Genomic DNA, 14,379 nt, shown 5'->3' with positions numbered 1-14,379 from the left:
CTAACCTTTCCATCCTTAGCGCCATGAGCTGGCTTGAGTTTGCAGGGTGGCTGTGAGGGCTAAGCATGCACATGTGTGTTATTCACCTGGTAGTTCATGCCCCTGTACACTCAGAGGTGCCTAATTCTTCATTCACATCGAATCATGGCATTGAGCCTTGGCATATGCCATTGTGCCTTTCACATGAATTTCGACCTGCTGAAATTCCAACCACCTTCCAAAGTCTTTTTCAAATGCATAATTGCATTAAAATCCTCCACCTGTCCCCAGGTGGATTTCTCCCACACTTAATGGCTGTCGTAACACCTCTTCTAAACAGCCATAAAATCTGTGAACTCCTCTGTCTTACAGAGCAGCCATTTATATGCTACTTGCTTTCTTCTACTAGGCCATATGTGCTGTGGACAGGACCTATATTAGAATTAGCTTTGTATTATTTGTATCACCTGTGGTGTCCTGCAAAACAGAGAAATTCCCCAGAGAGCTGAGCATTTAACTCAGGCTTGAAACACTTATGGGAAATCTGTTGCCATACTGTTCAGGTATACAGTAAGCTAGGTGTTTTACACCTCTTATCTTGCTTAAGTTATACAACTCTAATGGTTAGGCCCTATCCCTTGCATTTTGCAAAAGAGAAAAATAGAGACTTAGTAAGACTGATTAAATCATCTGAAATAACTGAGCCCCTAAGTGACGGAATGGGACTGAAACCCAGGTCTGCCTGCCTCTTGCCCATTCTGCTGATGGCCTCCAAATCACTTGGATAGCCTGCCTCTGTATTCCCTTGGTGTAGCTAGAAGGGATACAGCAGGGAGAAGTGTGGTTGTATTTAAAGGCACTGGCCTGCCACATTGTCACACATTTAATGCATGCTGTGGACATGGATGAGTATAAAAAGGTGGCTGGGACAAGAAGATGACTACTTTGAGCCAAGACAGTACCTATATTAGGGTGGATTACAGCTGTTGACAGGGAGAACTGGCACCCACAGAAGAGGCTGGGAGAAAAGCCTGCAGCTACGTTAGACATGGGGCACCTGGGAAACAGGCCAGACAGACCTAGTGTACTGTCTGGGGCAGCGAGACTCATTTTGATCCCATCAGTAGTGAAGGGAACTCAAACCCATGGCTGTGCTGAGCTGGTATGAGGACAGAGACTGCTATTCAGGGAAGGCTGTATGGTGGGATGAAAACTGTGATAGAAGACAGAGATGACCGGAAAGGTGCAAATGAATGCATAAATGTGGAATCACACAGAATTAAATTGTAATGCAAATTCATAATTTGCAGAATATAAAAGTTAAAAAAAAAAAAACAAAAAACAAAAATCCTGTCAGGTGGCACTTGGCCCAGGACTATCCAGAGTCTCATGTTTAGTCATAAGAGGGGCTGGGGAAATCCATGAGCTCAACTTCAAGTTGTCAAAGGAAGTTTCTTGGAAATCACAGATTATTAGTCATCACAAATTGTTTAGCGGAGAGTGACGGCTTTACTGTAGGGGCAGGAGTGGGGGTGGTTCTTGTCCCAGTGCAATTTTAATCAAAAGGGTGGGGTGGGCCTGAGAGTCTGCATTTCTAACATGTTTCCAGCAGAGGCAGGTGATGCTGATCCTGGCCCCTGAGATGAGCAAGTAGGCAGGGGAAGTGGGACAATCTGGCTGTGAGAGGAGGGGTTTCTCAGCAAACATTAATGTAAAAAAGCAGAGAATATAAGAAACTAATATTTTGCACATTATAGCAAGGTCTAGTACACATCTGTAAAAATGTATTATCCAAGTAATAGCTCTGAGCAAGGGGAAAAAAAAATAACCAAAATCAATCTACCTCTAAAGATGAAAAATGCTTTAAAATGGCCCAGTACTCTCTAAAATGATTAAATCAACCACAAAATCATCTAAATGAAAAATGCAGCCAGTGTTTGGAGTGTAACCAGGAAGCTTAGGGTGGTAGATACCTCATTTTAGTTCTTTCTTTTTTACTCGCTATTTCTTCCATGAATTAGAAACCTACTTAGCGCCTATTACTTTTGCCTATTTATTATAATGTCCAGGAAATCTGAGCAGATGAAGCAATTGAAAGAGAATGAAGCCCTGTTTCTGCTGTGTGGACACATTCCTACATCCCCGCCGGAACAATGCCCCTCTCCATCAGCTCCAACAGCAAAGGGACTGCCTGAGATCCTGGGGCCGCAGGCAGGTGTGGAGGAGACAAACCCTGAACATACACAGGCAAAGTGGAACCAACTCACCACGATGTTGCCTGAATGCTGTCTCTGAATACACAAATGAAGCTAAAGGTGACACTGTGAGTGAACCAGGACACAAATCGAAAGCCAAGTGGGGTCGGGCGTGATGGCTCACGCCTATAACCCCAGCACTTTGGGAGGTCGAGGCAGGTGGATTGCTTGAGGTCAGGGGTTGGAGACCAGCCTGATCAACATGGTGAAACCCCATCTCTACTAAAAATTCAAAAATTAGCCAGGTGTGACAGCGGGCACCTGTAATTGCAGCTACTCGGGAGGCTGAGGCAGGAGAATCGCTTGAACCTGGGAGGCAGAATGAGCCAAGATTGCGCCACTGCATTCCAGCCTGGATGACACAGCGAGACTCTGTCTCAAAAGCCAAGTAGTTGTAGCTATAATCCAGTCTTCAAATTCAATTTACCCTCCCACATTTCAGATCTCAGGTAATCCTATGATTTGGGATGGTTTTAAGATGGAACACTATCAATGTGGGGATATAGGTTGTTTTCTAACTTGTACAACAGAGGTTTGTAGATAATTCATATTTTATGGCTTCAAGGAAAATTTACAACGTGGCCAAACTAACAGAATGATATTGATCAGGTAGGACCTAATAAACACATTGTCTGAGAGTAAGCAGACATCCCCCTGGCATCATCAGAACAGAATCTGAGAAACCTTGCCTTCAGCAAGAGCTATAGATGATGCTGCCTGCAGAGTGGTCTCCACCCTCTTCACACTCACAAGGACGCTGGGTAGATAATGACGAATCAGCTTTTGCTGCTTCCCTGGGTATTATCTGGGCATGAATCTGTACATTTATTTTTCATGGCACAAGGGTATCATTCATTCCATTATGACTATAGCCCATTAAATGTGTCTGTAGAAGGAAGAGCTGAGAAGAAAAAGAGCAGTTTTGAAAGTATCTAACACTGACACCCAGAGAATGGGCTGTTGGAGGAGCTGTTGTGTGTGTTTTGTTACTGATTTCTTCATATCAGTGCATATCCCTCACTCTCACAGGCACCTATCATGTGCCCTGCAGCATGCCATTTTCTGGGGGCACAGAGATGAACATAAAATGCTCCCTGAATTTAAGAGACTCAGGGTACTGTGAGATGCTGACCCTGAATTATAAATCATGCTATCGTGCTATCTTCTTTAAAAAAAATTGTGGTAAAATACACAAAAGTACTTTATGTACTCTTTAAATTGTGGTAAAATAACATCAAATTGATTATTATAATCACTTTAAAATGTACAGTTCAATTATATTAAATACATTCATATTGTTGGGCAACCATCACCATCATCCATCTCTAAAACTCTGTTTATCTTATAAAACTGAAACTCTATACCCATTAAACACTAACGCCTATTCCCCTACCCTGCCACCCACCATCCTACCTTCTGTCTCCATGACTGACTACTCCAGGTACCCACTTGTAAGTGGAATCTTCTAGCACCGTCCTTAGGTGTCTGGCCTAGTTCACTTAGCATACTGTCCTCAGAGCTCATCCATGTCACAGCATGTGTCAGAATCGCCTTCTTTTTAAGTCTGGATAATATTCCATTATGTGTGTGTATCACATTTGGTTTTTCCATTCCTCGGGCAATGGACACTTGGGCTGCTTCCACCTACTGCTCACTGCAAATAATGGTGTTATGAACACAGGTGGACCACAAATGTTATATTAAAGAATCTGGCCAGGCATGGTGGCTCATGCCTGTAATCCTAGACATGATTTGGGAGGCTAAGGTGGCTGGATCACTTTAGCTCAGGAGTTCAAGACCAGCCATGGCCAACATGGCAAAACCCGGTCTCTAGTAAAAATACAAAAATGAGTTGGGTGCCATGGTGCACACCTGTAATCCCAGCAATTGAGGAGATTGAGGCAGGAGAATCGCTTGAACCTGGGAGGCAGAGGTTGCAGTGTGCCTGGGAATGTGACATTGCACTCCAGCCTGGGTGACAGAGCAAGACTCTGTATCAGAAAAAGAATCTATAAGACGATGTGGAGAACATAGTTTCAAAGAGGCAGAGATGTCTGAACTGACTGAAAAAGGATGCACACTAGGAGCAAGGCAGAAAGGTGCTTGGGGAGAAGGAGAGCACCCTCAGGACAAGGGCTGTGTGTCCATATTGGGAGTTGTAAGGAGAGGGGTGGGAAGGGGGAAGAGATTCTACTGTCTTGTTTGTTCTGGTGTAGTTCCTTCAAGAGGCTGTCCTAGTCCTAGCCAAGGGCCCCAGGCCACATGTGAAAGGGACATTGCTGGTAGACTTAGGTGCCTGCAGAATGAGCTCACAAACCTCCAAACAGCCTCCCAAGCCCCTCCTTGCTTTCCTTTCACTGACTTTGAGTGAGTCTCTGGTGCCTTTACTGCCTCCAGCTTGGAGGTCTGATTTCTGAGCACTGATGGGATCATGGGATCTGGGTCTTCCCTTGGGGCTTAGAGCCACACAGGTCCTGTCAGGGTGGGCCTGGGGCTCATAAGGTTGCAGCAGCTGCTCACCTAGGCCAGGAGCTGGCCATGTAAGGATCAGATCTGTGATCAAACTGTTTCAGAAAGAACGAGTTTGCAGTGAGAGGGATGGGGAGAGAAAGCAAAACACAGGTTAAAGGAAGGCAAGAAAGACTAACGAAAGGGCCTGATATGGTTTGGCTGTGTCCCCACCCAAATCTCATCTTAAATTCCCACATGTTGTGGAAGGGACCCAGTGGGAGGTAACTGAATCATGGGGGCAGGTCTTTCCCGTGGTGTTCTCATGATAGTGAGTGTCATGAGATCTGATGGTTTTATAAAGGGAAGTTTCCCTGCACAAACTCTCTCTTTTCCTACTGCCATCCATAGAAGATGTGACTTGCTCCTCCTTGCCTGCCATCATGATTCTGAGGCTTCCCCATCCACGTGGAACCTTAAGTACATTAAACCTCTCTTTCTTCTGTAAATTGCCTAGTCCCAGGTATACCTTTATCAGCAGCGTGAAAACAGACTAACACAAGACCAAAGGACTGAGGAGGAGAAAGGCTGGAACAGAAGCTGCAGCAATGGAGAGGAAGAGAAGGACTTGAGAAATGCAACAAAGTAAAAATCAACAGAATCAGACATGGGAGTGTTGGTGACACAAAGCCAGAGTTGACTTCCAGGAAAAACCCATGAGTAATTAGGTGTCAAACAGAGTATCCTGGGTCACGTTAACCTCCAGCCCTGAGGCCCGGGGCCCACCAACCACAATAAAGCAGTTCACAGCATGAAGAAAGAATGTTGTTATCCACATTCCATGGTCAGTTTCCAAGACAGGTTAACCTATGTACCGCTAATCCCCTTCACACATCCACAAGGAAGACAGCAAGGCACACAAAGCACTAAATCTTCTGAAATTGAGAAGAAGGCAAGATGCTTTAAACAAACCTTTTCTCGTGATTTAATGAGTGCTGTCAGATGCTTCAGTACCAGAGGCCCATCTAGACTGTACATGAAGTTCACATTGTCAAAGATGATCACTCCTTCATGGGGCCAGGTCGGTGGTGGGCGTTTCTGATATTCCCAAGGTGCTTCTTTTTCAAGGTCTGTGTATTCAATCACTCTTTCTACTGAGATCATCTGAAAGAAATATGACATCCCCAGGGGTTAGGAATGGAGGGTGTCATTTATGGATGTTAAGAGACTGTCAATGAAATGTTCTTCTTCCATACATAGTTGGCTAAGGAGAGAGGCAGAAGACAGATGAGGATGTTGATGACTTACAAATTTGGTTCATCATTGTGTAACACCTTCACTTACAACCACTTCCTTCAACATCAGGTTAAAAGAATGAGAGAAATGAAAGCTTAGATTTTATTTATCCACTTTTCACATCTGTATTAAAGGCAAGAAAATTTTGTAAAGGAAAAGAATACTCACAGCTACTAATCAAGAATATTTTGCTGGCTGGGCGCAGTGGCTCATGCCTATAATCCCAGCACTTTGGGAAGCTGAAGTGGGTGGATCAGCTAAGGTAAGGAGTTTGAGACCAGTCTGGCCAACATGGTGAAACCCCATTTCTACCAAAACTACAAAAATTAGCCGGGTGTGGTGATGCATGCCTGTAATCCCAGCTACTCGGGAGGCTGGGGCAGGAGAATCACTTGAACCCGGGAGGCGGAGGTTGCAGTGAGCCGAGATCGCACCATTGCACTCCAGCCTGGGTGAGAAGAGCAAAACTCTGCCCCCTCACCCCCACCCCCATTAAATAATCTTTTGCTATAGAAGGATCACCTGATATAGATGGGTTAAATTGGATGACCATGAAACCTCACTGTAATAATTACTCAACTTTTGCTCCATGGGAAGAATGAAAAGATTTTTAGGTTTATTGCTTTTCTCCCTTTAGGGGAAGGTGCAAATATTTAAAACATTGATTAAAGCCTCCTCTACCACCATAAACTAATACTCTTTGACTAACACATTCCAAGAGGTGGCTTTCTGTACCATGAAGGCACACCAGCAAACCTCAGGCCTTCCTTCCTTCTGTTCATCACATAAGAGAGTAAATACTGGAACTGGGAGAGGAGGAGACCCATTAATTAAATATAAACAACCTCAAAATCCTGAAATCTTCTTTTACCAGGAATGAGGAATTACCCATTAAGAAACAAAAATAAACAGGCTTCTAAGAAATTAGCTTATATCCTCTCTAGAATTTCTGAACCTCCCTCCTACAGAGACATTTATTACATCTGAAAAAGCTTGTGATAAATATAAAACCTGCTGACATAGCAACCATAAGACTCAGAAAAAGATGTATATATTTTATTTTACATTAACTTAAAACAGATGGAGGAAGGATCTTAAAAAAATCTGTTAGCAAAGATGTAAAAATTACAGTTTTAGTATTTTACATAAGAATGGCTTTTATACCTTTTAATGGCAAGGAGACTTGAAAAGGCAAAGAACATGAAGATAAATATTACCATATTCTCAACTTCGGCACTTTGTCGAACACACCACTGAAACATCCCCATGAGTGTGAGGGCATAGGACAGCGCCAAGCCCACCTGCCCGGCATCCAGAGCTACATAAGGAGAAAGAAAGGAATAAAGTCAGTCTCACTTCAAACCTAAGCCTGGCTCCTTCTGCCACTTACCAAGAGGAACCCTTCATAATGTCAAAACAATTCTCATATAATGACATTTATAGCTATACTTTTACCGTTTGTTGCTTGAGATCAAGAGACAATGGGGAAAACAACACTGTATATTCAGAAAAATTATTAGATGATTTTATGAATTCCAACAGGATCGACATACATTTAATTAACCACATTATATATGCAAGAAATAATGTCATTATTCAGATATTCATTACTATGGTTTCAAAGCCCATTACATTATTCCACTTTCTATGTGCAATGCAACCACGGCTGGAAACCACTAAAAACAAAGCAATAGGTGGTAAGTGCCAACGCTTTTGAGACTAAAATACTACTCTCCTTGTTCCATTAATAAGTATTGTAATGCACCGTTGTTACTGGGGTGGTGAACTCATGCCATGCTTGTCTGGTACCCACGTGGCAGTGAAGATAATACTCTTTCCTGCTGAGAATTTTTCTCAACCTCATGCACCACGCAACTACAAACAACAGATACAAGCAGTTGGAAAGCTAGCACCACAAGCTGGACAAAATGCTTCAGAATAAATTGGTTCTCTCTTCGCAACTACCAGACGCTAACAGGAATGTTCAGAATCTCAACTGCGCATACCTCAACCCATGCAAAGAAAGATAAAAGAAACCCCTCAAGACCCAAATGACCCCTTAAATGAGTCACACTGCTGAATCCTATCCAACGTGACACACCGTAAATGATTTAAATATACCTCATTAGGACCAAACAGTATGTAGTATTAGACGAGGTGGCAAGAGTGTAATTTAATAACTGTAAACACAGCTATCAATTGTAATCATACCATACATAGTTATTCACATCTGTACTTACTTTTTGCCAGAATCAGGGACCCAAAGGCAACGATGATGACAAACATGGCACAGATGGCATCCAGACGGACGGCAAACCAGCGGGATGTTGTCAAAAACAAGAACCAAGCCTCTGAATTTGAGAATGGTAACAAGCATGATGAGTAAGTAGAACCGTATTAACTGCATGGGATGTGAGAGTGCGTTTTGCTCAGTTGAGCTACAGAAGATGTTTACATGGAGTTGGGCAGCCAAGTTGCACACCCAAGGAACCTGTAGATTCCAGAAAGCTAAGTGATACAGGCGCTATATGATACACATACACAATGGTATACAATGGCTTTGAGTGAAGATGAATGCAAATATGAAACCCAGGAATATGATCCTAATAAAGAACTGAGAAAAATAGTCTCATAAGGACATCTCTTGCAGTGCTGAGAGGTACTTATGTGAAGTGCATCTCACGCGAAGTCCACCCACGCACATGGTTGACTGTTTCAGTTCTCCAATAGCAGAGTGTAGTCCCAATTTACTTCTCCCACCTTCCACACTTACCAGAAGGCCTGCGCACACTATTGCTTAGGGACTATATCAAAATGACCTCACTAACAGGATTTGCATGTAGTTTTTTGTTCGTTGTTTGTTACTTCTTTTTTCCTTTTAGCATGTGGTTTTTAAAGTGCCATTTAATCAGCAAGATAAAATAAAGATTGGAATGATGGATCCAAATTTTGTAGATTTGGTGGAAATTCTGAAATTTCCAAATCGAAAAAAATCTTTACTGATGCAAGGGTCAGCAAACTACAGCATGTGAGCCAGCACTTATTTTTGTAAATACAGTTTTATTGAAACACAGTCACAGCCAGTTTGCTGATGTATTGACGTCTGCTTTCGTGCTACAGCAGCAAAGGTGGTTAACTGCAACAAAGACAATAATGGCACACAATGCCTAAAACATTTACTAGGTGGCCTTTTGCAGAAGACGTTTGCTGACAGAGCCACAGGCCATGCATGGTGAGAGAAGGACCCTGCAAGCCAGTCAGGAGGCACAAAGAAGAAAAGGATAGCAGCGATTCCGAGAGGAGTCCAAGCCCAGAAGAAGGGGATGGGCAGCGGGGGAGAGGAAGATGCGCAAAAAAGCAGGATGTGGGGCTGGGTCCTAAGGTGCCAGCCAACAAGCTCATCGGACCAGGAAAGTTCAGACAGACAAAGCAGCAGATCCCGTCCTTCGAAACCATTTCCAGAAATGGACAGACCTGAATGTAAATCCTGGTGTGCATCAAACAGTTCCTGACACCTCTCTTCTGCTTTGTACGCCCGGATGGTCCAGAGGCCCTGGAGAGAAGATGATAAGTGGGAAAACACTGGACTCCGAGCTGGGGAAACAGAGACAGAGAAAACCGCTCAGTGAGGCTGGATGCAGGGAAACCAGCGACCTCCCAAGCTCCATGGTCACACATCTACCAAACAGCACACGCAGGCTTCCTTGGAGGCTTCATGTTTCAAGGAGAAATAAATGCTCCCAATAGCCTGCCACTCTAATCTCAAGCTCCTGCTCAAACCACACCTCATATAAGGGGCCTGGAAATAAACGTTTTATCTTTGACCACATTCAAATCTAGTTATTATTCTTTCCTTCCTAACTCAGTCTTGCAGTCTCTCCGTACTCTTCCCTGACATCTCTTTGGGCAGAAATGATATTTCTGATTTTTGAGCCAGTAGGATTTTTAAAAACAATTCTCTATTACAAGTACTTACTATACTGAATTACAATTAGCCATCTATGTGTCTGTCCCCACCTTAAATTAATTTCTCAAGGGTCAGCTATAACCATTGCATCCTGGTAACTGAACGGTACCTGGCACAGGACAGGTACTCAGTAAGTAAGTGAACAGACAGATAGTCACGTCCCTGCATCCTGGGGAATCTTCTGTGCCCACTCATGCTGGAAGAATCCTTTATGAACTCCATGGACCTGGGTGCTGCAATACCCTTGTGCCGTGCCCAAGGAATCTGCCCAGCCAAGATGTCTCTGAATGGTCTTAACACTGGCTCCAGGAACCTGATGGATGTTTTTGTGACTACTGAATACTTGTCCTGATGTCTGGAGGTCTCTATGGCATATGCCATTGCCTTTTTCAGAATCTGAGAATCTGACTGTGGTCTCAGTGGGTTCATTGCCTCTACAGAATTTTAAAAGGTGAATTCTCTTTTGTGTGACTTCTTTTTTCTTTGGGAGCTGGATGTCCCGTGAGGTTCACTGATCAGTTGCTCCACCTTGGGCCGTTGTGTTTGTGTGGTGTTATTTTATTATTATTTTTTGAGATGGAGTTTTGTACTTTCATCCAGGCTAGAGTGCAGTGGTGCAATCTCGGTTCACTACAACCTTCACTCCCACTCCCCACCCTACACTGGGTTCAAGAGATTCTCCTGCCTCAGCCTCCCGAGTAGCTGGGATTGTAAGCACCCACTACCACTCACAACTATGTTTTGTATTTTAAGTAGAGACGGGGTTTTGCCATCTTGGCCAGGCTGGTCTCGAACTCCTGACCTCAGGTGATCTGCCAGCCTCGGCCTACCAAAGTGCTAGGATTACTAGTGTGAGCCACTGCGCCTGGCCTTGTTTTTTTTTTGTTTTTTTTTTGTTTTTTTTTGAGACAGGATTTCACTCTGTCATCCAGGCTGGGTGTAGTAGTGTGATCATAGCTCACTGCCACCTCAAATTCCTAGACTCAAAAGAGATCCTCCCACTTCAGGCTTCCAAGTAGCTGGGACTAGAGGTGCGCACCACCATGCCTGGATAATTTTTGAGTTTTTCATAGAGATGAGGGTCTTCCTCCTTCCTTGGCCTCCCAAAGTGCTGGGATTACAGGCAGGTGTGAGCCACCATTTCCAGCAGGCCATTGTGTTTCAAGCACACAGTCTGATGACTACCAGGACATACCTCCCTCCTGCATGGCAGGGGACATGCAGGCTAGCTACTTTTGGGCAGGGACGAATTCCTGAGAGTTTCAATTGCCCACCATGAATGAGGCTGTACTGGGGCAGGTGGATGTTGGGGACACGTGACCCAGCACAATGTCTTTAACATTCTTTTCTGGGATAAACAATTTATGCTTTATAATTAGCAAACACTGACTTCGTTACCTGTGAAGCTCCCAGAGAAGACCCTATTAGTAAAACACGGGGTGTCTGGGAGAATTTTTTTTTTTTTTTTTTTTAAAGACACTGCTTCACTCTGTCGCCCAGGCTAGAATGCAGTGGTGTGATCTTGGCTCACTGCAGCTGCAACCTCCCAGGCTCAAGTGATCCTCTCACCTCAGCCTCCTGAGTAGCTGGGACTACAGGTGTGCCACCACACTCAGTTATTTTTTTTATTTTTTGTAGACACTGGGTTTCATCATGTTGCTCAGGCTGGTCTCGAACCCCTGGGCTCGAGCAATGAGGCTGTCTCAGCCACCCAAAGTGCTAGGATTACAGGTGTGAGCCATCGCGCCTGCCCAATCTATCTTACAGGTGGTGGTTACATACGTTTTATAAAATCATGAGGGGGTAGAGTGGGAGTAAGGGGTGGAGGGAGTGGAAAATTTAAGAGAAAAACTCTAACTCATTTTCTGGGTCGGACTCTTAGTCCAGCATCCTCCAGCACCCACATGCCCATCTGTGCTACAGCTGACTCAATACCTGGTGTGCCCACTGTACACACAGGCACTGCACATTCGGAGGTGCTGGGGTACCAGTGTGTCAAGACATGGGGGTTCCACATACATCAGAGTCCAGAGTTCACAGTTCTGGAAGTGAAGAAGGAGCAGGCCGCCAGGTATGAGACACTGGGGTTCTGAGAAAGTGGGAAGCCCTGGGTTGGGGAAGGCAGATGGAGCTGCAGATTACTGACTGTCCACCCATCCTCGGGGCTCTTTCCTGGCTGATACATCTGACTGGGGGCACTATCTTTTAGGGGCCCTCTCCTGTGATAGTGCTTTAACAATCCTGTGATAGTGCTTTAACAAACCAGACCTTCCCTGAGCATAGATTCCCCACCAGAATGTGATCTGGCACTTCCCTTATATCTAATTCAGGCAGAGAGCCTCCCGCGAGTCCGCAGGGTTCTCTCTATTCTCTATCTCTGGCATCCACAATGTCCTCACTCTTCAACATGCAGAGTAACCTTTTACTTGTTTTGTGTCAGCTTCGTATAACCTGTAACTTTGCACTGGGAAGGTGGCAGATGATATGACCATAAGAGGACTGAGCTGGTGCTTCTGTAAGAAAGGCTGGATGTTCTGCACAGGTCTTTTCTGCACACGCGATGTTCTAGCCTGCACCCTAGGACTTGGTCAATCTGGAAACAGGATGATATTGGGAATAACACAAGAGAATTCCAAGCTCCATTTCTCTACAAAGAGTTTGGCTGCCAGTAGTTCAGAGAAATCACTAGAACCATGCTCTTACTTTCAGAGCAAGGTAGTGTTGTGACTGAACACGTCCATCATACAGAGAATGCCACTGAGAAGGAAGGAGATGTGGCAGTCATGGGGACAGAGTCCTGGAATGAAATCCTTCAATATGACTATTGTCATTTGCTTTCCTTATCAGGAGATCCAAGTTGCCACTGTTTTATCTCCAACTGGGTTTCAGGGCAGGGTCAACTTGAGAAATTAGGTACCATCCCAGTTTTGAACACCCGGGAATATCATGAAGATCAAGCTACACACTTTAATTCACACCAAGTTACCAAGGTACAGCAGAAATCTGCAACCTTTGAAAAGATAGTCCTTTCTCTTTCACACCCCACTTAGGGCTGAGAGGGCTGCCAGTGAGGGTAAGCTGGGAGGTCTGCAAAGACAACTAACTAGCACCGAGGGAGAGCACATGCCAAGCCTCAGCTCTAATGCACTAGTCAGCAGTTTCTGGCTGACACAACCTGCCATTTCACAAGATCAACAGCTGTGTTTTCCACAATGCAGAGAACTCTTTAGGAGGCACTCTACAGAGATTTTCTGTCTTCTCTGAAAAAGAACGTGAAAAGGAATTGCATGCAAAGATCTGGTCTACCAGTCTTGCTGCAGGGTACTGATGCTGTGTGGGACCTTTGAGGGTTATTATGGTTTTAATTCTCAAGGCTATAGTGTCTCTGGTAGTTCCTGTATGTTCAAGGTTTCCAAGCAGTCTCAGGCAACCCTCATAAGAACCCAACAGGGAAAGTATTATATCCTTGACAGAGGGAAAAACAGACTTGAGGCATCAACAACACTGCCCAACGCTGGGTGCAGTGGCTTATGCCTGTAATCCCAGCACTTTGGGAGGCCATGGTGGGTGGATCATCTGAGGTCAGGAGTTTGAGACCAGCCTGACCAATATGGTGAAACCATGTCTCTACTAAAAATACAAACATTAGCCAGGTGTGGTGGCATGTGCCTGTAGTCCCAGCTACTCAGGTGGCTGAGACAGGAAAATTGCTTGAATTCAGGAGGTGGCAGTTGCAGTGAGCCAAGATCACAGCCACTGCACTCCAGCCTGGGCGAAAGAGCGAGACTACATCTCAAAAAAACAAAAACAAGAAAACAACAACAACAAAAACACTGCCCAAGGTTACGTCAAGTAAGCCAAGCCAATAGACTTGGGTATTGGACTCATATCTGTTTTATTTCCGAGGCTGTGCTTTTAATCTGAGCCACAGTATCTCAGAGACAGAATAATCAGAGTCAAAGATTCTCATGCACCCTGAGGGCATTTTTCTGCAGACTTTGTAGCCCATGTTTTAAAAATCCCCAAATCTTACTTAGCTAATATCTAACAGCCTTCCCTATTCCTGTGCTGCTTATTAACCACCTTGCATTGAACAAAGTCCCTGGGAATCTAGGATGAACAAACTCAAGGATTTTACAGTCTGAAAACATGGGACACATGGGTTCACACTCATGGCAGACATTGCCAGCGGATCACAATATCTTTACCAACAGAAATTGGATATGGCTTCACATTTCAGGCATTGCCAAATGAGTGGAGGTGGCTGGAGAAATGCCACCAAATGACATTCTGGTTTTTATGCACTTCTCTATGACTGACTGTTGATATGGTCACTTTTGCAAAAATAAAATGATCAACTGCAGATTTTTTTTTTTTTTAGTTTCATTCTCATTACCCAGGCTGGAGTGCATGCAACCGGTGTGATCTCGGCTC

At 44.3% G+C, this 14,379-nt stretch overlaps 1 protein-coding gene across 2 annotated transcripts in view; it reads right to left on the bottom strand.

Moving 5' to 3' along the window:
- The window catches only part of ABCC4 (ATP binding cassette subfamily C member 4), a 292,989-nt gene that overhangs the window by 48,329 nt on the left and 230,281 nt on the right, over positions 1 to 14,379 (bottom strand). For both annotated transcript variants that reach the window (XM_010358905.2, XM_010358906.2), the window contains exons 22-25: positions 9,453 to 9,572; positions 8,219 to 8,329; positions 7,196 to 7,296; positions 5,655 to 5,846 (exon numbers count right to left, since the gene is read on the bottom strand). In XM_010358905.2, the coding sequence (XP_010357207.2) occupies positions 5,655 to 5,846; positions 7,196 to 7,296; positions 8,219 to 8,329; positions 9,453 to 9,572 (524 nt within the window). The remainder of the gene's footprint in view (positions 1 to 5,654; positions 5,847 to 7,195; positions 7,297 to 8,218; positions 8,330 to 9,452; positions 9,573 to 14,379) is intronic.

Source organism: Rhinopithecus roxellana, chromosome 18, assembly GCF_007565055.1.
Source record: "Rhinopithecus roxellana isolate Shanxi Qingling chromosome 18, ASM756505v1, whole genome shotgun sequence".
NCBI lineage: Eukaryota > Metazoa > Chordata > Mammalia > Primates > Cercopithecidae > Rhinopithecus > Rhinopithecus roxellana.
The sequence above is the reverse complement of the archived record's forward strand: the minus strand, read 5'-3'. Positions and strand labels throughout refer to the sequence as shown.